General features: G+C 45.8%; 1 protein-coding gene across 7 annotated transcripts in view; it reads right to left on the minus strand.

The window, feature by feature from the left end:
• The window catches only part of GRB10 (growth factor receptor bound protein 10), a 205,173-nt gene that overhangs the window by 82,118 nt on the left and 98,701 nt on the right, over positions 1–24,354 (minus strand). For 6 of the 7 annotated variants that reach the window (XM_070615612.1, XM_070615608.1, XM_070615609.1 and 3 more), the window contains one exon: positions 4,367–4,586. In XM_070615612.1, coding sequence (XP_070471713.1) covers positions 4,367–4,551 — 185 coding nt within the window. In that variant the 5' untranslated portion in view covers positions 4,552–4,586. Of the gene's footprint in view, positions 1–4,366; positions 4,587–15,326; positions 15,388–24,354 lie in introns of those variants that run through there. The other variant, XM_070615614.1, reaches the window with a different exon arrangement.

Consider the following 24,354-nt stretch of genomic DNA (forward strand, 5'->3'; position numbering starts at 1 on the left):
CTCATAAACTCCTCATGTAGGCTGTGTCTTCAAATAATTTTTTAGCTAATTTTACAATTTGACTACATTAAAGATCCATTAGCTTTCTTGGGGGGTTTGCCACTAGAGAAACGGATGCTGTGACCTTTTACTTGTTCTCTTTTTACCAACTTAGCCTGATTCTGAGAGGCTGGTCCAGCCATTACAGGTGGACCAGGAAGTGATTCACTGATTGACATACTCCCATGGCATGAAGGAGCTCAGCACTCCGAATAGGGAAAGCCCTCCTATCGTCGCTTGACAACATGCCAGAAAGTTTATTTTTACTGTTAACATAATAGCTTCTTCCCATAACAGATTCTGCCTTGGCAAAGTGTCCAACTGATACGTCTGTCCCTTGTCCTACAGAGGAAGAGAGGAGATGCAGCCATATCCACTTTCAGTATTTTCCGGCCCACGACCTCTAACCAGTGACCAACCCCAAGAACGAGAGTTTTATTTTGTTTTGACTTAGAGTACAAGCTGCTGATGGTCTGGCATTCCAGTTGTTCACAAAAGCGTCTCTCTTTAGTAGGTTGTTTTGAACATTTTTAAAAGTCTTGTGTTTTTTAGGGCAGTGAAAATCCTCTGTATGATGTTATAATGACGGATTTGTGTCATTATAGATTTGTCCAAACCCACAGAACGTACAACATCAAGAATGAAGTGTAATGGAAACCATGGACTGTGGGTGATTAGGACGTGTTCATGTAGGTTCATCAGTTGTAGCAAATGTGCCTCCTTGGTGGGGGAGGCTGACAGTGGGGGAGGCTATGCATGTGTTGGAAGGGCAGGGGATATGGGAAATCTCTGTGTCTTCCTCTTAATTTTGCTATGAACCTAAAACTGCTCTTAAAAACAAAATCTCTAATAAAAAAAGTTATGCTAAGTGAAAGAGGCCAGACACATAAGGCCACATAACGTACGATTTCATTTATACGAAACGTCCAGAATAGGTAAATTCACAGCTCCGTGATGCAGATTGGTGGCCGCCTGGAGCTGTGTGGGGATGGGGGTGGGGAGACACTGCTTCATGGGTAGGGAGTCTCCTTTGGAGCGATGCTCTGAAACTAGAAAGAGGTAGGGCTGCAGAACACTGGGAGTGCACAAAATGCCCCTGAATGTTGACTTTAAAGCGGTTAATTTTATGTCGTAAGAGTTTCATTTCAATAAATTATTTTTAAAAATTAAAAAAAAAGAGTCCTGTGTTGACTTTATGGGCGTTCATAAATATTACCTAAAGTAAAACTAAGTGACATTACACAAAGCTGAAAAAAATCCCCTTTCAAGAGGCTGACAGCCAAAAGATACATCCCACTGACGTGGAGAGGGGAGCTAAGATGTAGGGATGTTTGAGTCAGGGATGGGGACAAGATGGGCAGGGCCATGCTCCTCCGTCTGTCCAGGTCAGAACAAGCCTACTGCCCTTCTGCTTTACCACAGTCCGCTCCTCCTTCAAGATCTGACAGCTCAACTGTGGCCTTGTCCGAGAAGTTTCTCTACCTTCTCCTCCTCTGCTCTGCACCTGCCTCCATCTGACACTCTCTGGGGAGCCTGCCACGGTGCAGACCCTGACCCGTGGGCCTCATACCCAGCACAGTGCTCACTGCATTTGGAGCCCCTCAGGGCCCCTCAGCCTGGGCTTGCATCCGGGCACCCCATTCGCCAGGTGTAGGCCAAGTCACTTCCTCTGGTGCCTCACTTTCCTCACCTGGGCACTGAGAGTCACCACACCACCCGCCTCGTGGGGATGTAATGACCACTAAACCAGCTAATAAATGAATATTCAACAGAGCCTTACACACAGGAAGTGCTCAGCAGTTGGCTTCACTTACATAATAAACCTTTGGCATCCCACATTGGTCGCCCATTTTTTTCTAAATGCATCTGAAGGTAAGAAACGATACTACTTATGTGAGAGAACATCAGTGAGAAGAGGCTGGGCCTGAGAAACAGTGTCTGCTCTCTGGCAGGGAGAGTGCCTGCTGCCCTAGGGAGCAGGCCTGCTCCATCTATTCCCCGGGACTCAGTACAGGCAGCTGTCAGAGCACAGGACCAAGTTCATCCAGAACTCTATGCTCAAGGGTCCTGGGCAACTAATTGGCAAGGAGCCATGCCTTTTGCAACATCATTCTCCATCTGGGCCCAGCTTTGGGTACTGTCCCTGTGTGGGCTGCAACCCTGTCTTCCCAGGGCCCTCCCCAAGGCCACCACGGATGGGTGACTGACAGACCCTGGACCCAAGGAAGCTCACAGGGGAGATGAGTCTCTCCCTCCAGACCAAACTCATGAGGACCTAAGAATATGGAGCTGACGCTCCAGAGAGCAGAGGGAGACAAACGCTGGGAGGATGGATGTGACCAAAGGCAGGAAGCCCGAGAGGCAGCCGACTATATGGCACCCAAGCCTCTGCACTCCACCTGCAGACAGCTCTGCCTTTACTCTCAGACAAAGAGTCAGAGGGTCAGAGCCAGAGGGTCATCTGCAGAAGAGCCAGCACATCAGACCAGAAAGAGCCTCACAGAAGTTTCCAGAAGCAGAAATGAACCCCTCACCCCCACCTCCCCACCCCATGAAAGGAAACGAGATCCCTGGAAGATGCAGTGCTGAGGAAGGAGAAGCCACCAGAACCCTCAGTCTGACCAAGGCTCAAAACACAGTGCAGCACACACCCTCCCACCAGGAAGCCCCGGGAGGCAGGCAGATCTCAATCCCTTACCCATCCTCATCCCTCCATCCTCACCTGAAAACTCGCCAGAGGCAACACTGACCCGGGAGGGGGCCACCCAGTTTCTCAGCAGCTGCCCTGTTTCTCACCTGGATTTCATGAGCTACACTCAGAAGGTCCACAATGCCCTTAACACCCCACGCCCCTTCACAACAACCGTTCTGCTAACTTCTCTGGCCACCCACCTCCCAGGCACTCAAGACAGAGTTGAGGCTCCCTAACACTGTGTCCCCTTACTTCCCTCCATAATTCAGTGCTGATAAACCCAGTCCCTCCCTCCTTTATCCCGGGTGAGGACACCACCATCTCCAGGCAGTACCTGAAACAGCTTCCAAGTCAGCCGTGCTCCATCCTACTGCCCTCTGACCCCAGGCTGCCAGAATTATGTGCCAAAACCCAAATCCAATCTCCTCACTGCTCCTGTTCAAATCCCCTTCCTGTCTCTCCCCTTGGAACAGCTCACAAAGACCCTCTGGATGTGGCCCCCACCTGTTGGGATTATCTCTTTCTTTAAACCGCTCTGTGGAGGTATGACTGACACATAAAAATCTGTGCATATTTAATCTCTCCAACTGGATGAGTTTAGAGATAAGTATACACGAGACCCATCACCACAGTCTGGCCATAACATATCCACCACCCGCAAACTGAACTCCTACCTTCTTTATTTATTAACATTGTGATGATAGTGATCAGAACACAACATGAGCTCCACCCTCTTAGCAAACGTTTCAGTGTCTAATACAGTATTGTCAAGTGAGGGCTCGAGCTGCACAGCAGGTCCCCAGGACTCATTCACCTCGTGTAAGTGAAACTTCGTACGCTTCGGCCAGTATCTGCCCATCTCCCTCTCCCAGGCCCCCGCAACTACCATTCTACTCTCTACTGTTATGAGTTTGACTGTGACTCCTCAGAGAAGCAGAATCATGTAGTATTTGTCCTCCTGTGACAGGCTTATTTCTTTAGCATACTATCCATGTTGTCCATCAGCAACGAATGGAGAAAGAAAATGTGGTATATACATAGAATGGAATTTTATTCAGCCGTAAAAAGGAAGGAAATCCTGCCACTTGGGACAACAGGGATCGTCTCTGCTGCTCATGAAATCCCTTCCCCCATCCCTCAGCTCCTACTCACCCCACAACACCCAATTCAGAGATCTGCCACTTGCAAGGAACATTCTCTCCTCCCCGGAAGTCCCTTCCTCCAGCCCCAGTATTTCCACAGAGGTTGTGCCTTGTCTGCTTAATCCCCTGGGGAATGTGATCAAGTGTCTGATGTTGCACATTTCTGACAGGCCCTCTGGGACACCGCTGATCCTGATCCCCAGACCCCACCCTGGGCAGCGGGGCTTTGGAGCCCTCAACTGGCTGTGCAGCCATTCTTTCCAGAGGATTCTCCTCTGATGGTTTTCCTGCACATCCCTCCACCTGGCATGACATTGAGCACAGAGCGGCTGCTCAGTAAAAGTTATCTCAACTGAACCAGGTACCAAGTCCAACCCAGTGCTGCCGTGCTAGACAGAAAGGAGTGCATCGGCCGAGCAGAGAGCAGTGTCGCGTCCCCGCAACAGCACCCGCGCACTCTCGGAGGCTCAGCCCCCGCGGCCACGGGTCCCACCTGACAGCGAGGATGTGCACAGGCTGGGAGCGCTGCACCTTCTGCCGTGGGGACACCTGTGGCTGGAGGGACCTTGTTCCTGAGGGTGTTGGCTGGCTGCGGGCGTGCTGGCCGTTCTCAAGGAGGGGTACGGTCTCCGACTGCATGCTACAGGCCGAGTACAAACTCTCCAAGGACGCGTTCATGTCGTTCACCAGGGCTTCCAGGTCCACGTCATCCTCTGGGCATTAAAAGGCAAAAGTGAAAAAGAACCTTTAGCAGCAGCAAGGGGTCACAGCCAAATGTGTATCTTAGGGGGCAGGTTCCAAAATTCACAACTTTTAAAAATATCATTTGAGGGCAGAGGAGCATAACTGAGATAAGCATAAATTTCTGTAAGGAACGAGATGTATTATATTTATTGATATTCCAGAGGTAATTCAATAACTGTAGAACAAATGCATTTCTACCTGCCTGCACAGGGAACATCTTTTGGAGCATCTGCTCAGCTCACAGACCCATCAGGATGGGTGGGCCACAAGTGGCCATGGTCGCATAGCATGACCCACTGCCTCGGCCTCAGCTGGCCGGATCACAGGTGGACATCAAGCCCTAAGGAGGCCAATCAAGACTCTCCCTTCCCTGAAAGTCTAGAAGAGACAAGAACAGAAGAGCACTCAACAAAGACACCAGCCCTGGCCCACTAAGGCCACCAAATGGGCTGGCGAGTGGCCAAAGCCATGGCAGACAGGCTCACTGTGTGGCTGCTGATGAAACATGTACCTGCGAATCTCCAGGTGCCCCTCCTCTGCCCTCCACTGGCCGGAGAGCCAGAGAAGGTCTGTCTTCACAGAAGGCCTGGGGCAGACACAGAGAGAGAAGCAAAGATGGCACTGAGAATGCCAGAGCAAATGCCAGAAAGAGATGCACATGCAGAGATTCTGATGAGTAACTTTATATGTCAAGTTGACTAGGACATTGGTACCCCAATATTTGGTCAAACATGATTCTAAAGGATGCTCTGAAGGTATTTTTCAGATGAGACTAATATTTACATCAGTAGAGTCTGTGTAAAGCCTCTATAATGTGGGTGGGCCTCATCTAATCAGTTGACGGCCTTAAGAGTAAAAGACTGATGTCCCCAAAGGAAGAGGAAATTTTGCCTTCAGACTTGAATTGCAACTCTTCCCTGCTGGCCCATCCTGCAAATTTTGGACTTGCACCTCCACAGTCATGTGGGCCAATTCCTTAAATCAATCTCCCCCATACATATGTATATATAAATGTACACCCCATCTGGAGAACCCTTGCTAACATACAACAAGGGATGTAACCCAGCACACTCAGAAATGTGGGAGGGAGCCTGGGGACACGGGCCGGGCTCTGGGCAGTGTGCACAACTCAGCTTCCATCCTTTCCTTTCCGAGGCCTGGCTGCATTCCTGCCTGGAGCTCTGTAAAGCAGTCCTATATCCCCCTAACAACTGTGCTTAAGCTCGTTGGACTTAGTTTCTCTCATTTGTAACCTAATAATTCTAATAACCCTGACTCCTTTTGTCTGCGCTTTCAGATCTGTCACTTCTTAACAACACGGCAAATACAACTGAGGTGGACTCTAATGCAGCATATTGCAAGTCACATAATCCAGTCTCATTTGTTCCCAAACAGCTCCATGTGACACCCACTGAACAAACAAGGGGCTTAGGCCCAGAGCAGCAAGACCCTCACCCACCAAAGGTGACTAGCCCCTAACTGGCAGGAAGGGAGAGCGGAGCGGGCGGGTGCTGAGAAATGGCTGGCCTGGCCCTGCTCTGAGGGCTTGGTGCCCAGGCCAGGGGCCTGCGTCCTGTTGCTCGGTTTCTCCAACGCCAGCACGGCTTAAGAGGGGCACCCACCCCGCAGGGTGGGGGTGAGGAGTGCGCCAGTTACTATCTGCTCTGTAGCAGAGCCTTGCGCACGGTAAACACTCAGGAAATGTCATTTATTAGCTCTATTTCACTTATTCCTTACAAAACAATAGAAAGTGGTGATGATTAACCTGGCTTAACAGCTGAGGAAATAGGCTGAGAGGAATTAAGCAACTTGCCCCAAATCACGCGAGCGCTAGGTAGTGAACCTTGAATTTGAAAACAAGTTTTGCGGCTACACTCTGACCTCATCAGGTGCATGATCAATAAATGAGCTCACAGATCTTTCCGGAACATTTGGCCCTCCCTGCCTCTCCTCTCCCCACAAAAGTCCCAGATGCCTCTGCTTCAGCTTCCCTGTCTCATCGGGCGAAAGGGCACAAGACAGAACAAAACAGAACGACGACAACAAAACCTGCCTGAAGAAAGCATAGAAGCTGAAGGGAGGGGTTGCAGGGCGGCCCCGTGGTCAGAACCAGGGGAAGATTTAGGCAGAAGCTGAAGGCCACAGACCACCCCCCGCCCCCGGCTTCTGTACCCTCCAGGCAATAGTACCTGGAAGACAGGGTCTGAGGAAGGCCTGGGAGAGAGACACCACATGTGGTAGGCTTTAAACGAATCACGCGCAGAGCCCTGAGGAGGATGGACAGACAGACAGATGTGAGGAGAAAAGACATAGCGGAGATGAGACATGGAGGCCCGCCCAGGGCAGTCACTGCTGGAACCCGGAACAGAGGCCACCGGCAAGAGCTGGCTGAGGTGGCGTGGACAGGAGCTGGGGAATAACCAGGCTAGAGTCAGGGCGGAGCGGGGCATGGAAATGGACCCCAAATCCGGACGGGGGAAGTCAGTGTGAGCAGGGCCCTGCATTTCTAGGGCCTGTGCGGAAGGATGAAAGATGCTGCTATAACTCAGGTTATGAGGAGTCAAATATTAATCCTGTGGGCAGATATTAAAAGGACAAAAGTGCTGAATCAATAATTAATAATTACCATGTAATCAATAATTAATATATCACAAGGAAGAACACCAGAGTCAGCAGGCAGAACTCCTGCTGAGTCTGAGGGGAAGAGTGGGCTGATAGAAAGTCAGGGGCCCTGGGGGATGCAGGGCGGCAGACGCCCACGGACCCTGTCCGACAGGGCACTGTGGTCTTAAACAGTCCTCATCCGTAAACTGAGGACCCACACTCAGCAACCATAAAAACCGGGGGTGATGGCTGCCCAGAAAGAACCAGCACTAAACAAGAGACTTCAGCGGTACATTTATTGAGACCTTGGGGGTTCATCTTATGAGAAGAAGCATAAAGTTATAGAGGAGTTTACAAATCTAGGGCTTCAGGAAAGTTCTAGAATGTATCCATCCTAACTGCCACTCATCGCCTATACTCCTATTTAGCTCATACGTAATAGCGCCTTAATTTAAGCCCTGTAAAACAATTAAGTAGTATATATGCCGACCTAACTCACCCCATTAACCACTCAATATTTCCATCTTAATGGACCATTTAAGAATCAACACAGGGTGAAAACTAAAGTTCCGTGGAATTATCAAATCAGCCTTCGATGATGCACATGTTGGCATGGACGTCACGGCCGGGCGGCTCAGGAGCACTCCACAGGTCCACTGGGTGTCACACAGCTGTGATTCACACTTGTTCATAACAGGAGAAAACCCAGCAGAACACGAAGACCAATGCTTTCACCACTTTCACCCTCCTTCCCAAACGGGAAGAGAGTTCTCGCTCTCTGACAGATTTCTTCCAAGAAAATAAGAAGCCTGGATTCCCTCAGGTGGATCTTCATCTGAGTTATGTTTTCCCTGAGCATTTCTGAAAGCACTTGGCTGGGACGCCATGTAGGGCAGCCCATGGGTTCTCTGTCCTGTTCTTCTGCTCCTTCTCTCTGCCACCCTGGTCATTCCTGGGTCACCCCTCTCTGCAGCCAGGCCACTAAGCTTTGGGGAATGCAAAGTAATTGTGAAATTATTCAAAGTAAATATAAATTGGATGCCAAAATATAAACACAACACAAGCCTCAAAATGCTTTAATTCTCTTCTGAGGTGGGTTATTTACAACTACTTTCTACTTTAATACACTTTATTGTGAGTCTATTAAACAAAGCCAGGTTAATCTGATAACAGTCACTTGGTAGGTCATGATTTTCATGAACCGAGTCCAACCATTATATCAGCATGTTTCAAACTTGCATAGTTTCCATAGCCCTTAGAGCAAAAATCAAACTTTTTAAAGAATCTAAAATATGTTACTCTAGGACAAACATTAAAATTTCCTGTGGGGTCAATTAGCATTTTATCTGTTTAGATAATAGTCACTTATGGTGATCACTTTCCTTAGGACTTTGTCACATTCTAATGAGGACTAATCATTGAATCTTCCAAAAAGCGGTTTTAAGAGATTGATTCTAAAGAAGACACTTCTCCATATCTACACCAAGTTTTTTTAATTACTACACTGAATTACTGAAGTGGCATTCCATCCTTGCAAATATCCCATAGGGCCCACATTCCGTGAGCGAGTCCATCGTGCAGGACTCCCATTCCTGTGCGTGTGGCCGGCCGCGTGAATCCACGTCCTCAGTAACCACCCAAGTGTGAAAGCCTTTCTGAAGGGTCAGTCACATAAAGGGAAGAATCACATAAACAGGGCACTAACAAAGCAGCTCTCCTGGAAACAAATGTAGTGTCTATTCAATGCTAACTTGATGCAAAATATTTTCCATGAGACTGCACGCCCCTCTGGCAGGAATACTGGAAGGGGAAGGGAAAACGATCTTACACATACAATTTCACTTCACACAGATTTATAAGGATGTATTTACTGCACAAAAATAGATCAGACAACGTGGTTGTAAATCAAGTTATTAATAGTTATTCTCCTTCCTTAAATAACCCCAACCCAAAACGGGGCATTGACTTGCGTCCCAAGTATCAGCTCACTCATTTGATCTCCAACTCACATGAGCATCTAGCCTCACTGTCATTAGCAAACTGAGGCTCGTTTACTTCTAAAGTGGATATAAATTCAGTGAAACAAATTTGTGTTTGGATTAATAAACTATTCTGGGTGAATGTCCTCCACAAACCACGCCAGGAGGAGGCGGGACGTGGGCCAGCAGACAGGGGTCAGCAGGAGATTTACAGGGAGGGTTTAACCTGCGGCCCGGCCTGGCCTCCCTCCCTGCACCCTGCTTAGTTTATAGCACCATCTAGTGTCTTCTTTAATTAGATATTAAAGATGACACTGGATCTGCTTTACTAAATTATTTGGCACCTTAAAGAAATGCTATTTGCACTATGTGTTAAAGACACATGGTTACCGTCCTTTCTTCACAGACCCAGGTCAGCACCCATTAACAATTCCTCCCATTTTGATATATAAGGCACACTCTTAAGTAAGGGATGGCTGTGAGACAGGGTGGGGCAGACTTGCATACAATGCTAAAACCCTAGAGGGTGATAAATTAAGTATGAGCAGTATCTCGGTTCCTGAGAAGAAAAAAATAGATGGTACTGGTGAAGTCGTGATAGAATAAGTAATAGGTATTTTGGTCTTCCTCGATGGTTCCTGGCACGCAACTCCTAAGATCCTTGCAATTTCCTAAGTGATAAGAGTGATAGGAGCATCAGTGTTATAATATCTGGTCTTTTTTTGTTCCTGAGATATTGCCAGGACTATTATAAAACTGAAGGGAGCATCTTTTTTAATTCACAACAAGCCCCTTTCAACCACTCCTGAGTTTATGTCAATGAGGTGATTTTTGGAAAGTCCCCCAGATAAGCACAAGATGGGGGCTGGCTACCAGGGGAACCAACAATGTGATTAGAGGGTTGGGACTTTCGGCTGCGCTTCTAGACCCTTGGAGATGGGAAAGGGGCTGGAGGCTGACTTAATCACCAGTAATTTGATCAATTATGTCTACATAATGCAGTGTCTATAAAAAACTCTAACCCACAGGGTTTGGAGATCTTGTGGGTTGGTGAACACAAGGTGCTGGGAGGATGGCATGCCCAGCATGAAGCCCCAAGCTCCTTCCCCACACCTTGCTCTATCATCTCTTCCATCGGGCTGCTCCTCAGTTGCATCCTTTAAAATACACTGGTAATCCAGTTAGTAAACTGTTTTCCTGAGTTCTGTGGGCTGCTCTAGCAAATAATCGAACCAAGTACTGTCAGAATTTAACTGAATTGTAGGACACCCAGCTGGTGTCAGAGAACTGCCAACTGTGGGAAAAACCCCCACACATCTGGAGTACAGAAGTATTCAGTGAGAGTAGAGAAGAAAAAAGGAGCATTCTTTACAGTACCATATCTGAAAAGAACCGAACACACATGCAAAGGCCAAGGTTCTTGCACATTTCTATCTGGATAAGAACTAAAGATCCAACCTGCAAAATGCTTTAAACCTAAACCATGTTCACTTGACAAGCTATTTTTGTTGGCCTCTAAGCAATGAAAATCTTGTGCAGATATAACCTAACACTCTACTGAAATATATTTTTTGCACACCAATTAATCTTCTATTCTCATGGAATTAATTTTTAGTATGTAGAGTTGTTTGGACACAGAATAAAACAATGAGGTATTGTACTGCTGGAGTATCCCTTTCTATTCTTATTCATGATATTTAAAGATATTCCGCAAATATAAAATGAAGTCATTGAACCACAACTCCAAATACAAATGCAACTTCAAATCATGTTATTTAAAAAAATACATAGAATCAATGCCTTATTGCAGCGGTTACTACAGGCAGGCAGGATTTGAGACAGGAAATAAAAACCCTAGAATTATCTACCCAGCATATGCATGTAAATATCTGTAGCATCGGAGCCACATATTCACAACTCCTAACTTTTCAGTGTTTACAAGAGAAACTTATCTTCCCAAACTTGGTCAAAAATGGCAACTTCTCCTCTCCACCCAACTCCCACAGATAATGTAATTTGCCATTTTCAGTGCCTATTAATTGAGAAAATACATATCAATGAACTGGTTAATTTAACAATCCATAAGAATCTGCGGCGGGGGGGGGGGGTTTATTACAACTGTAATACATTTGAAAGAGTCCTCTCTACATTTTGGGGAGGTTGCTGGGCTCCATCAGTGGTCGGTTACGAAGTGGATTCCAGAGACCCTTCCCCGCCCCAGGACCCACAGGCCACGTGGATGGAATCATAATCCAAAGCATGTTCAGGGCCAGCAGGTGACATGAAACTGGAAAAAATACACACACATGCTGGGTACAATACACTTAGACAACGTTAAAACTGCAACGATCCTCTCAGGTTGCTGAGGCCAGGCAGACTGGTTCTTTGCTTTGTTTTTACGGATGATATCTTCATTATTCTTCTTGGAATGCCTGTCCGTTTCCTCATCCACATGCAGGACTGTGCACTTAGGAAGGCTGCATACATATCCAGTCATATTTCCAGATCCTTGATAGCTCTGGCATTTTCTTCTGTTGTCTTGTTACTTCATCTGGACCCCCTTCAAAAGCATCCCATAGCAAGTTATAGATCCAGGATCCTACCAGACAGCTCTGTAAATAATAGGAAATATGTAGACCACTGATTCTCTGCTTTGATGAAATCTGTCACCTGCTCTCCTTAAAGCTATACTTAAATATTCACATTCTGTCTAAATAAAGCGCTACCCTTATGATTAAGTAGCTACAGCAACTACTTAGATTAAGAACAATCAAGAAGCAACTTAGAATCAAATCCTTATCTATGGCCACACAGATGAGAAGCAGGCAGGCACTGTTTATGAGTCAGTGACCGTGCAGGGGGCTGGGGAGAGAACGACGAAGAGATGCAGCCCCTCCTTGAGAAGCCTCAGGCTCCTCTACCCCAGTGACTGCGGGACTTGCAGAGGTCCCTGGGCTCCACCCCTGCCCTGGTCTGACTTTGGACATGTTGCTCCACATATTCAGGCCTCCTTTTGGTCCGATTTGAGAGGAGAAGCTGTCCGAGGATCCCTGGATGCTGACCGACCTGGGGCTGCCCAGATCCCTTCTCTGTTAACAACGGATGGAGAAAATCAATTCTTTCAGGAAAAAAAGGCTAATATCATATCTCCCTTGTGGAAGGAGAGAGGATTTTTACAATTCCAAAACCCTGAAACCAGAAACTACTCAGTTCCTGAATGAACCCCAGGCTTACTAGCCCTTCTCGTCCGTTTGCCCACAGAGCCTGCCACAAAGTATTAAAAAGACAGTCTGGGCAGCAGAAACTATCCAAGTTCACAGGGCTCTTTCAAAACTTGAAAGCAAACATTGGGCATACATTATGCAGGTTCCCATTTGCATTTTTAATGTTCCACAGCACACTGCACCCTTTCCTCCCAAGTACACGAGGGAACTTCCCCACGAAATCATTCTGCACTGGCCCTCCTGCTTTTGTGCTTGGCAGATGGGAGCACAGCCCTGAGGTGAGGGGAGCAAAGGAGTGTCAGCAAAGATGCTCAATGATCTACAAAACCTGCCAGCAGCCTGGGTCACCCAGCAAGAGGGCCATGTAGAAACAACTTCTTCTTCTATACCATAAAAAGATTAAGAACTCAAAGGAGGCTTAGAAATTAAGAGGCGTAAATTTTGCATTTCACAGTTAGGCAAAGCGAGGCCCAAAGAAGTAGTCATTCAACACGCCACAGTGACACGGTGGCCTCACCAAGGGCTTGACATTCAAGGTGTGTGTCCAAATGCAACGTGATCACCACTAGTAGCTACAATTACCACATGCTTATACGTGCCCCTATATTTTACATCATTGATTTAATCCTCAAAATAATGATAGGTATTATTATACCTATTTAGCAGTGAGACAAATAATCTGATGTTCAATGGGGTCAAGGTCCCAAAGCCAAAGACAACAAAGCTGGGATTAGAACTCTGATCTCTTTTCTTTCAAAGAGGTCAAGATGCTTATTGCAACGATGGTGTACTCAGCCACGCCTCCTGCGACAGCAGAGTCATGCTCCTGGAATTCAAATCCACGAAAAGCCACACTGGGATGATGTGAAAGCAGGACTCCAAGCTGAGGGCCTGGAACCTGAGCACAGCTCCTCGGGCCTCCTGGGCCACCCAGCTCTGTACCCTCTGCCCACCCTGCAGGTCTTACCGGAATATCACTTATTCTTAAAATTCAGGATTTTCAGAACATCTATAAACGTGGACTGATATCCTGACAGTGTACTTTATTTGGTATTAATGTGAAAAATGGAAACCCAGTGAGAACAACAGCAAATCAAATTAACCTAGGGGCCTGTAAATTTTATCAGACCAACACAGTTCATGACAGAAGAAGTCCTTCCAGCCCAAAGGCTCACTACCTAAGTGGTGGTTCCCTTTGAAGCCACTGCTATGAAATGACATGTCCAAAAAGGTAGAAACAAAGTAGAATACAGCTTGATTTTTAATCATGTAAAAAACTTCACTGGAAACAGAAACAGCATGAAAATAAAAAGCGAAAGTGGGAACTGTCCCTCTCTTAGAGTGATCCTGAGCCTATGCATGGTCATCGTCTTTTAAATAGTGTTACGACTCCTTTTTACACACTTAACCAAGAACACCAAATATGATACAGTTGTGCATTACTTAACGATGGGGATATGTTCTGAGAAGTGCATCATTAGGTGACTTTGTTATTGTGCAAACATCAGAGAGTGTACTTACACACACCCAGACGGTATAGCCTATACGTGCCCAGGCTATGTGGTACTGATCTTACGGGAGCACTGTGGTATATGCACTCCGTCACTGACCGAAACATCATTACGGGGCATGTGGCTGTGTTTTGTCTCCGACCCCAGCTGAGGGGACATAAATGACTTAAGTCTCACCTAGATTCCAGAGCCTGAGGGAAATGTCAGCAAAGACTTCAGATCTAGTGATCTACCCAAAGAGATACGACATGCACCTAACACATACTGGACACCATGCATAACCAGTATGATTCTCACTAGACACTGGGCAGAGTGGCCAATGGTCCCTGCAAACATCATTCTAAATAGCCAATCAGTTGAGGCATTTCTGGGGTGAGCTGCCACCCCTTCTCAAGAGCCCTTGCATTCTCTGATGCCTTTTAGGCCCCTTCTCCATACTTCAGCCCCAAGTGCAGCCAGTGCTGGAGTTGGGAGGGGCAGGAAGCTCCAGGCTGGGCGGGGGCGGGGTGACTCCAGCTGAAGAAAAGCAGAGCCTCCTTCCAGAGAGTGGCCAAGAGGCTGTTGTGGGGCCATCTGGCACATTCTGGACCCATCATCCAGGGAGCTAGGAGACCCCTCAGCCCAAGACCGACACGCCCAGTGTCTGAAATTTTACCAGCCTGGCATTTCCAAACTTGTAAAATTAAACAAACTCAATGGCATCATTTAAGGCAGCGGATTTTAAACATTTTGGTGTCATGGTCCTCTTTTATAATCTGGTTTTCTCCTTTATCCCAGTTCAAATGCTGCAAATTTTCTACAGTGAATATGCATCACTTTAAATCAGAAAAGGATGTTTACACTTGAAAATATGTCTGAATCTGAGGAAGAGTGGCCAAAAGAACCAGACTTCAGGATAGAAAATGGTTTTTGTTCGTTAGCAGCTGTCATGCAGTTCTGGCCCCATCATAAATCAGCTACACTTCAGTGCTCAACTTAAAGCACTGCAACAGAAACCTTTGGTTTATTATATTCAACTATTAAATCTCTTCAATAATTAGACCAAAGAATTTAAGACTCAATCTGTTTTTTTCTTTCTTTGATCCATTTTTAAAATGTAAAATTAGGTATATACCTCCTCAAAAATTAAAAGCCAGGACTCAGCAAGATATCTGTACACCATGTTTAAAGCAGCATTATTCACAATAGCCAAGGAGTGAAAGCAACTCAAGGGTCTCTCGATGGAGGAAGGGATGAGCAAAATGTGGTGCAGCCATACAATGGAGTATTATTCATTTTTTAAAAAGGAAGGAAATTCTGACACTTGCTACAGCGTGCATGAATTTTGAAGACATTATGCTAAGTGAAATAAGCCAGACACAAAAAGATAAATACTATATCAGTCCACTTACATGAGGTATCTAGAGCAGTCAAATTCATAGAGACAGAAGGTCAAATGGTGGTTGCCAGGGACTAGGGAGACACAGAATGGGAATAATTGTTGAATGGGTTCAGAGTTTCAGTTTTGAAAGTGACAAGAGTTCTGTATATGGATAGTGGTGATGATTGCACAACAATGTGAATGTATTTAATATCACAGAACCGTATACTTAAAAATGGTTAAGATGATAAATTTTGTTAGGTGCCTTTTACCACAATTGAAAATAATAATAATAGTAAAAGTGGTTAAAAGTTAGAATGTTTAATAATCTCAAATATGGTCAATTAAGAACTTTGTCTGGCAACTTTACTTGGGCACTTTTCAGGGACCCTCTACCCTAAACCTGCCTGAACAGAACCAACGCCACACGCTTGGACTTCACAGATGAGGCTTCCTGGGCTGCCCTGCCTAACCACTCCCGCCCTACTTGCTCACTGGCCTCAAGCATCGCCCCTCTGGTGGACAGATGCTCATCACCCCCTCCCTCCCTGATTCTGCATGCCCTCAGTCCTCACCGCCCCCCGGCTCCTCCTCTTCCACTGATCCAGCACACCTGCTCAGATGTGGCTTCCTCCACTACCAGAGCTGAAGAAATGGTGTGGACATCGCTCGTGTTGGCCAGCACAGGGGTGGGCTCCTGGGGGCCAGTGCAGGTATGACCAGAACATGGCCCAGGGTGACCAGTGGGGACAAAGGTTCAGTTGTGGAGAAGAGTCAAGGGTCACATCGAGAAGAAAACTATTAATCTGAGTGAGTGCAAGGACCTAGTGAGGAGGCAAAACAAGATGTGGGAAGACCCCAGGCCGTGGAAGCCGAGGGTGATATGGGGCCTCTGGGGCTGGCTTCTCAGGTGACTTATCAGGTAACACCAGACAGCCTGGCTTGTGAAGCTCCAAGACCAGGTTGCTCATGTCCTAAGTTGCACTAAACATGGATTCCTCTTCCTAAAAACATTAGTTTTCAATACAAACGTGCATGCTTCACCACCAATCCTCTGAACCATGGCAGGTAGGTGTTCAAACCTACCTGTTTTCATCTTATGAACTTCATCCTAGGATAAGGTATTCATTTTATGATGGCTCTTGCAAAGCTCAACCACCAGTGGAGGCTCTATGAACACAAACTATAGAAAAACAGTAAGTCTGTGTCCTCGCACACCCAGCGGTGCCAATGGTGCTTCACCCACTGCCCCAGAGCAGCTAGTGGCCAAGGCTAGAAGTGGTCGAGAATGCTGGCTGCAGCTACTTTTAGGGCAGGAGGCTTGGCACGTTTCCTCGTCCTGCCAAGTCCCTCCTTACTGCCGGGGCTGTGTGACAGCCCAGGAAACTGCAACACTCAGAGGGAAGGAGATGTCACAAAGTCCAGGGCAGATCTCAGGTCTCCAGGGCAGATGCAAATAATCTAGTGGCAAGACAACTTTACCTCTACCACCAAAACAAACAAGCAAAAAAACCGTAAAATAATGATTAATCACTCTGGACTTTGATTCCAGCGAGACTTACTTTTTTAATCTACATTTTGAAGAATTGTAGAATAATTCTATTCAAAAAAAAAAAAAAGAAGAAAGCTTTCACTCGTTTCACTCAGTGATTTCATTCACTGAAATTCAATAACTGGCATCTGAAGTTCAGTGAAGATCACCTAGAAAAGAGTGAAATTGTCCTTCTTAGATTTCATCCTGCCACATTGTTGCAAGGAAGCACCTGGACATGACATAAATCTCTTTCGTGTCTTTTAAGATAGTTGTATTCTGCACTGTGGAGCATACACAACATAGGAAAGGAATTTTCCATTACCAAAAAGTTACAGCCTGTCGGGCAAGGACCAAGGACCCAAGCCACAAACTATATTAAAAAGTACAAATTCAGCTGTGCAGTCTCTATTTGTACTATCAGAAGACAATTCGAGGGGAAAAAAGAACAGAAACAGACTCACAAAATATCACTGAAAGGGGGCAAAAAATGAACTGAATCCTTCTCAAGTCTTCCTTAGCAATTTAGTGTTTCTTCTTAACCTTCTGATTTTGATTCCTAATTCTTCTATTACATCATAAATCAGGCAGAAGTCTGGGTGCAAGAAACTATGTAAATAACTTGTCATTCTGGAAGGTTCTCATTTTCTATCAACTTTAAAAATATGAGTCCAAGAACGCTGGAATTGAAGAGGGAAAATTCAGGCCACAGTCCAAAAGTTTGTCACTCACTAGCACTGTGCTCTCAAAAGGGCAATTTTTTAAAGGTAAATTAGACACCGGGGAGTCTTTATTATCCCATTCAATATTAAGACTCTATGATTCCATGAATTTAACTCCATAAACTTAAAATACATTCATGTGGCCAATATTTTCCGTCATTCAACAAATATTTACTGATCACCAATGTATCTGACAGTGTTCCAGGTTCTGGAAATACAGATGTTAACAAAACAGACAAGAATCTCACCACCTAAATGTAATGAAGGGCTAGGCAACAGCTCTGGAAAAGGATGACCGTGCTAGATACAAAGTAGCAAGGAGGGATATGAAACTTCTTATACTACCTCCGGAAAAGTTACTCCCTCTAGGAAGAAGCTAAAACCTGCTCCAGTTTAGTGGCAACTCCTGGAGGTCAGTGGGTAGAGACAACCTAAAGAAAGAGCGGGCTCCTCAGGAAAGGGGCCACCTCAAGCCATCAGGAGGGACCCCCACACTGGCACCTGGTGAGAGAGGTTAGGGAGAAGCAGGGAGTAAAAGGCAGCACAGAGTCCAGTTTGTGTCCTCAGATGAAAAGGACCTGGGCAGAGTTAATGAAGTACCCAAACCAGCAAGTACGTAGGGGCCAGAAACTCTCTGAGGATAGTTATGCTCATTACTTGGCAGAAGAGAAGAATTTTAAAACGAGGTCTCTGTTTACAGGCAAGACAGTCAAGCAGAGGGCAAGCAGCTCTAAGAAGAGCCCAAGTTCCGAGGCATCAGGATGGGAAAGTCATTCCAGGAGAAGGACCAGGCCATTCCAAGAAATGGCACATCTCCCAGAACTGAAATGCCCAGGAGAGAGGAGCTGGCTTTCCAGGATGTGGATGGGGCAGGCGGGGCAGCATTATCTAGATCTGTCCCCCTCGAACCTGTCTGATGGGCAGGTCACCTGGGAGCCTCTGTTTGTGAAAACAGGTTCCTGGGACTCATTTGGATTCATTCTGAATCCAAATCTTTGGAGTTGGGTCAGGGAACGAGCAGAATTCCTAACTGAGATTATTCTTCTTATGATCATTACTTTTCAGTTCAGAGAAATAACAGCACACGTATACATGGCACCTCCTGAATACTACCCCAGAAAAAGGGATGCTCACAGAACAGTGTCTCTCAGAATCCAGGTCTGGATGGACACAAATTCTGGGGGAGCACACGTCCACAGGCTGGACTCACAAGACGGGGAGGAGGCACATTTTGGTTTTTATTCTCTTTCTATATATAACATCACAATTATTAACGATGATGATAAACAATAACTACCATTTCTTGAGCACCTACTAAGTGCCAGGTCAGGCACATCTCATAGCTCAAGCGGTTTCTAATATTCCTACCAAACCAGCCAACTAGGCATACTGTTACAGACTTCAGATGAAGAAACTGAGGCACCAAGCCACTCAGCTACCAAGATATAGAGTAGGGAGTAAAATCCAGGTCTGTCCACCCCCACGCCTGACAGGTTGCTTCCTTCTTACATTGTAATTTTAACTTTCTCTAGTTTTTTTCTCACTAAACTTGAGTTTCTAGAACTGCATGTTCTTTCACCTTTGCCTCATCACCTAATTTCACGCCTGGCACTCAGGAGATGCTCAGCAAATGTTAGCTGAATATGTGGAAAATGGAGTCACCAGCTACCATCAATCAAGCTGTAGAATTTTCCAGAAAGTCAGACAGCCAGGCAGAGTTCCCAAACTCTCTGGAGGCTGCTGAGTCTCCTATCCTTTAGTTCCCTGGAAAAAGGCCCACCAGGCAGTTTACACACAGGTCACCAGGTGAATAAATGCCAGACTGTCTAATTCCAACAAGGGATGGCACATGTCCAGGAAGGAGGACAGTTCTAGGCACAGGGATCTCTCTCCATGAAGCAGTAACTAGCAGGCTAGACCTCTGCCTGTGTGAGCCCACCTGGCCATGTCAGGCCTATCTGGTTGTCCCTGAGGTTGCAGGAACGATAGAACAATCCAACTCAGTCTCTACCCAGGGAGTGCAGCCGATGCCATGCTCCCCTTGGGCTCTCGCTGCCATGGCAGTCTCTCTCCCTTTGCATGCACTGTCTTCCCTGGCATGGCACAGCCTTGCACTTCTCCACTCAACCACGGATGCAGCTAAATCTCCTGAGAAAAGACAGTGCTTCAGACATCACTACCTTTTCCCTCGCTCCTTCTTCATCGTGACCATGAAATGAAAAATCTGTCCTTCTAGGTAACAGCAGCTTCGCTCGATGTAAGATCAATGCCCCTTTAAACCGGTGCCTTTACCACTGAGTTCCGCCAGTGGAGACCATATTAGAACAGGAGGAGCTGGCACTTGGTGGGATGCTGGGCACTGCAGTGGGAAGGATTCCATTTCCATCGGAAGGAGAGAAGAAGGGTATGTTTCACAAGTCCTGTACTCACTGCTCCTGTCTCCAAGGAGCACAGACACTTAGCACTCGACAAAACCTAATTCAGGACTTCGTTTAACAAGCGTTCCTTGTCTGCTATGTCCAATGCACTGCATGCCTGTCAGGAGTAATTCAGAGAGCGGAAGGGAGAGGGCAGCAGCGCAAGAACATTTACTTTGGCATCTCACAGAATCCTGCACCACACCCAGGAGCTAAATGCTATCACGCCCATTTCACAGACTGGAAAACCAAGGTCAGAGAGCTTAAAATACACACCCAATGTCACACAGCTATTAGTGGAGCTTTGATTCCTGCCCTGGTGTGGCTAAAACTCCAACATTCTTTTAGTTTTCCCCAAGTACTAAAAAGAAAAACATGATCCCTGGTTTCAAGAAACCTATAAATAAATTGGAAAGAGAGACACATACCTGGCATACTATGAAACAAAGCAAAGCATGCTATGTTTGGGGGAGAAGGAAAAAGCCACAGGAGAAGACCCAAGAGGAAGCACCTTATTTAATGGGCAGGGGGCAAGAGAGAGGAGCTTCCAGGAAGCTGGCCATGGCATCTGAGTCAAGACTGAGAGGAGGAGAATGTAAACACACTGAAGCAGTTAAAATACCACTGTTGGGGGTACCCAGAGACAAAGGTAGGGAAGGACAAAATTAAATAGCAGTTTCCATAAAAACAAGTAGATTCTGCAGCTGGTGCCCAGGTGACACGTATGTAGGTGTAATGGGAGAAGACGCTGGAAGGCAGAGTGAGGCCTCACCATGCGGGCCTGGAAGCACACCATGCACTTCATCCTGTACCAACAGAAGGACTCAGAAGTGTCTGAGAAGGAAAGTGGTGTGTCCAGAACTGTGTTTTAAGAAAAAAACTCTGCGACCACAAAGCATGGCGAGAAGGGGCAATTGGTGGGAAAATATAAGGGAACAGATGTCACTGAGAGTTACCCCATTTGCTCCAAGGTAGGTAGAAACCATCCCATATGATGCAGAATTCCAGGGTCTTTGCGTCAGTAGCTGGGGCTTACTACGCCAAACCTCCCCAAACGAAAGCATTCGCCACGCAAAGGTGTTCACAGCTGTTTGACGCACAAGTAGACTAATGGCCCACTGGGATTATTTTTCAATACATCTGAAACATACTCAGAGAGATGGAAAGGTCAACAATCTGTGCCACCATCTCCTCTAGAACCTGCCCGCCCCCCGCCCCCCCAAAATAGTCAGGACTATTATAAAGTCTTTCCTGGTCAGAACTAAATTCAGAGTTGAGCAGGTGTCGGTTACCAGCCCTGGTATGTCCTGAGGGAAAGAGCAGAGGGCGGTGGAAGGACCAGGCGGGCCCCTGGCTCCAATGCTGGGCACTCAGTTATTTAAGTCGACTGAACCGTCTGCTCCTCCGAGGATCGCTGACAGGATAACTGGACGTGCGCACAGTGCCCGCCCACAGGTAAGAAACTAAGATTTCTGAGAACTGACTTGGAGATGGGATTAATCTACCGTAGGCTATAATAATATTAGCTGTGTTAACGAAAGTGATACTAGTAACCTTGTTAAATTACTTCTGAAAGCAGCAGAACATTCTGTCCTGAAGGATGCAGGGTTACTTTTCCTTACAGAAAATCTCTAGCTTCAGATCTTTAGAATTTAAAATTATAGAGTTTAAAACTGGAGTTTAAAATTACATAATAAAAGTAACTTATTCCAAACAATATTTACCTTAAATGGTTAATTGTGGTTTAAAAAATAGGTTAATCTAGATCAAGTGTAATATAATGGAAAAAACATGTCAGATTTTTAGGAGATAGTATATTCTGGTTTTCTACCTAAGGGAAATCTAAAGATATTCTTACATCACTGATCTTAACAGTGAAAGAATTATATGTAAGTTGTACCCTGCCACTTCTGAAAGGAATTTATACTTCCTTGGATGAAAAGGTCCAGATGTTATATGACCAATAAATTAAAAATGACTCACTTCTGTGTCCCCAGTTCTGTTGTGGCCTAGCCAAGCAACAGATATTTGTTGAATGAATGAATGAACACGTGAATGAAAGAAACAGGCAAACTACAGAGCAAGAGGATGAAAAGCCAACACACCAGAAAAACAGGAGCGTGAGGATAAAGCCCTCTATTGAATGGCGAGCATCCTGACAGCTCAAGGAAACATGAAACATTAATGGAGTCCAATTATCTGCTGAAAGGAAACAGACAAGAATGGCGTGAGCTGTCAGAGCATCAGGGAAGCGAAGGCCCAGAAGAGCTGAGACTTGAGAAATCACAAAGGATGACAATGGGTGTCTCAGTTCTGCTCCAAATGAGAACCAGGAAGGGCGAGGTCTGCTGCTCGCCTAACACTGGGACAGACAAAGAGAGAGCGGGGGTCTCAATGCCTGTTTTGTTCCCATCTTCCTCATGGAGACAAATGATCTTCCAAGTGGAAAGGACGGAATGAGCACAGTGGAAAGAAAAGCGTGGTCCGGGACAGAGGAGGCAACTACGGGGATGTGATCTGCTTGGCTGCTTTCAAGGACAAGGAAAATTTGGTCCCTATGGCTGACGTCTCAGTTTGAACAAGTGAAAAATGTGAGGCATCAAAAACAAAAAAGATATGAGTGGCCTCTGAGAAGGGTGGAGGGCTAATCCAGAGGCAGAACAGCACAGTGGCGAGAAGCAAGATGCCATAGCCCACAGTCACAGGTTCCAACTCAGCTCTGTCGCTCATTTGGGGTGTGATCTGGGCAATTTTTCTAACCTTGGTGCCTCAGTTTCCTCCACTATAAATATGGGATAATAACAGCCCTCAACCCATAGGACGCTTAGGTGGGTTCAATTGGTTAAAATATAAAGCACAAGTTCTTAATGGGTTAAGAACCTGTTTTTCTAACAGGAAAGTCACCTAAATACGTAAGAAATAGAGGACAGGGCAGGAAATTCTAACATATCTTTCAACGGACTACATTATTATCATTTAAACTGGTGTTGCAGAATAATCACTAATGACACGGGCAAATGCAATTACTAGGTGCGGCACGAATGTGCTTCGTATTCCATAAAGCAGAAAGAATGTGGGCATTAGTTACTTTGTGGGCAGAGGATTACAGACGACTTTTCTCCTAGCCTTTCTGCATCTCAACCCTAATAAAAGGTGTTTAGGCCTGGGGGCTGAGGGAGATAAAAGAAATCAAAATTATAATCAACTTTGGCATCAATATCCAACCAGAGGCCAATATGTTACCATTCAAAATTTTGCTGAGCATTTCCCAAAAAGAACATCATCTCTGAAAGACAGCATAGTTTCACTATGAGGAAATGAGACTAAGAAAATAGAAGTCACCTTGTGAGTGTGAGTGTGTGTGTGTGTGTGTGTGTGCATACATACAACCACGATGCAAGCTTGGTTCCAAAGCAACAGTCAGTAGGAGCCACACTGTCTTCTTGGTTGACTTTCGTATTCTCTTATTTATCATCCCTTACCCATATCTGACACCTCGTAAATGGTACCATAGGAAGGGAGGGTCTCTGTCAATTGGTCTTCATCTTTGCTTGGCTGGAATTACCAGTACCTCCCACACCGAGGGTAGAGGCAGGAATTAAGGACCTTTCTGGAACCTACAAGTGTATTTATGGCACACGAGTTCAAGAATTCGTTAAACAATTATCTACTAAATACAACTATGGATAAGCAACTATAGCAGAACTTTCAAGATAAATAAGACGCAGTTTCTTACCTTCAAGAAATGAGTGATCGCAGGGGAAAAGAGGAAAACATGACACATGAACTAACTCTTACAGGGTAGCTTATGTGTATAGGCACATGCTAGATGTTTCCCCTAAATTATCTCAAAATGTGAAGTTGGATGGACTTGGCTTTGATTCTCATTTTCCCACTGTGTAACCTCTCTGTGACTTCCAGGTACGTTACTAAACCTCTCTGCCTCACTTTCCCTATCTGTAGCTCTGATGATTAAGTGAAACATGTAAGACATGCAGGAGGTTTTAGCACAGGACTCCAAGTTATCGTCACCATCACTACTACGATTTTTCACAGTAATTATGCAAGATGGGTACATACAAATGGAGACTGTAAACTGTGCAGTGGTTACTAACTTGCCCACTGTCACAGGGCCTCGTGGGAGGAGACAAGAGACAGGAAAACAGCCAGCCCAAAGCCTGGTCACCCCCCATCTCATGACATTCAGAATGGCTCCCTCACGGGGAAGAACCAAAACAGAACACTCTTTCTTGATCTGTTTCATCTTCTCTGTTATCTAACATTGTTTTCTAATTTTGGGCTTTTCCATTTGGTAAACAGACTATCCAATGAGATATTGGGGATTCTGAAATAGTCCCATTCCACATCTTTCTTTCTTCACTTACACTG

This window comes from Equus przewalskii, chromosome 4, assembly GCF_037783145.1.
Source record: "Equus przewalskii isolate Varuska chromosome 4, EquPr2, whole genome shotgun sequence".
Taxonomy (NCBI): Eukaryota; Metazoa; Chordata; class Mammalia; order Perissodactyla; family Equidae; genus Equus; species Equus przewalskii.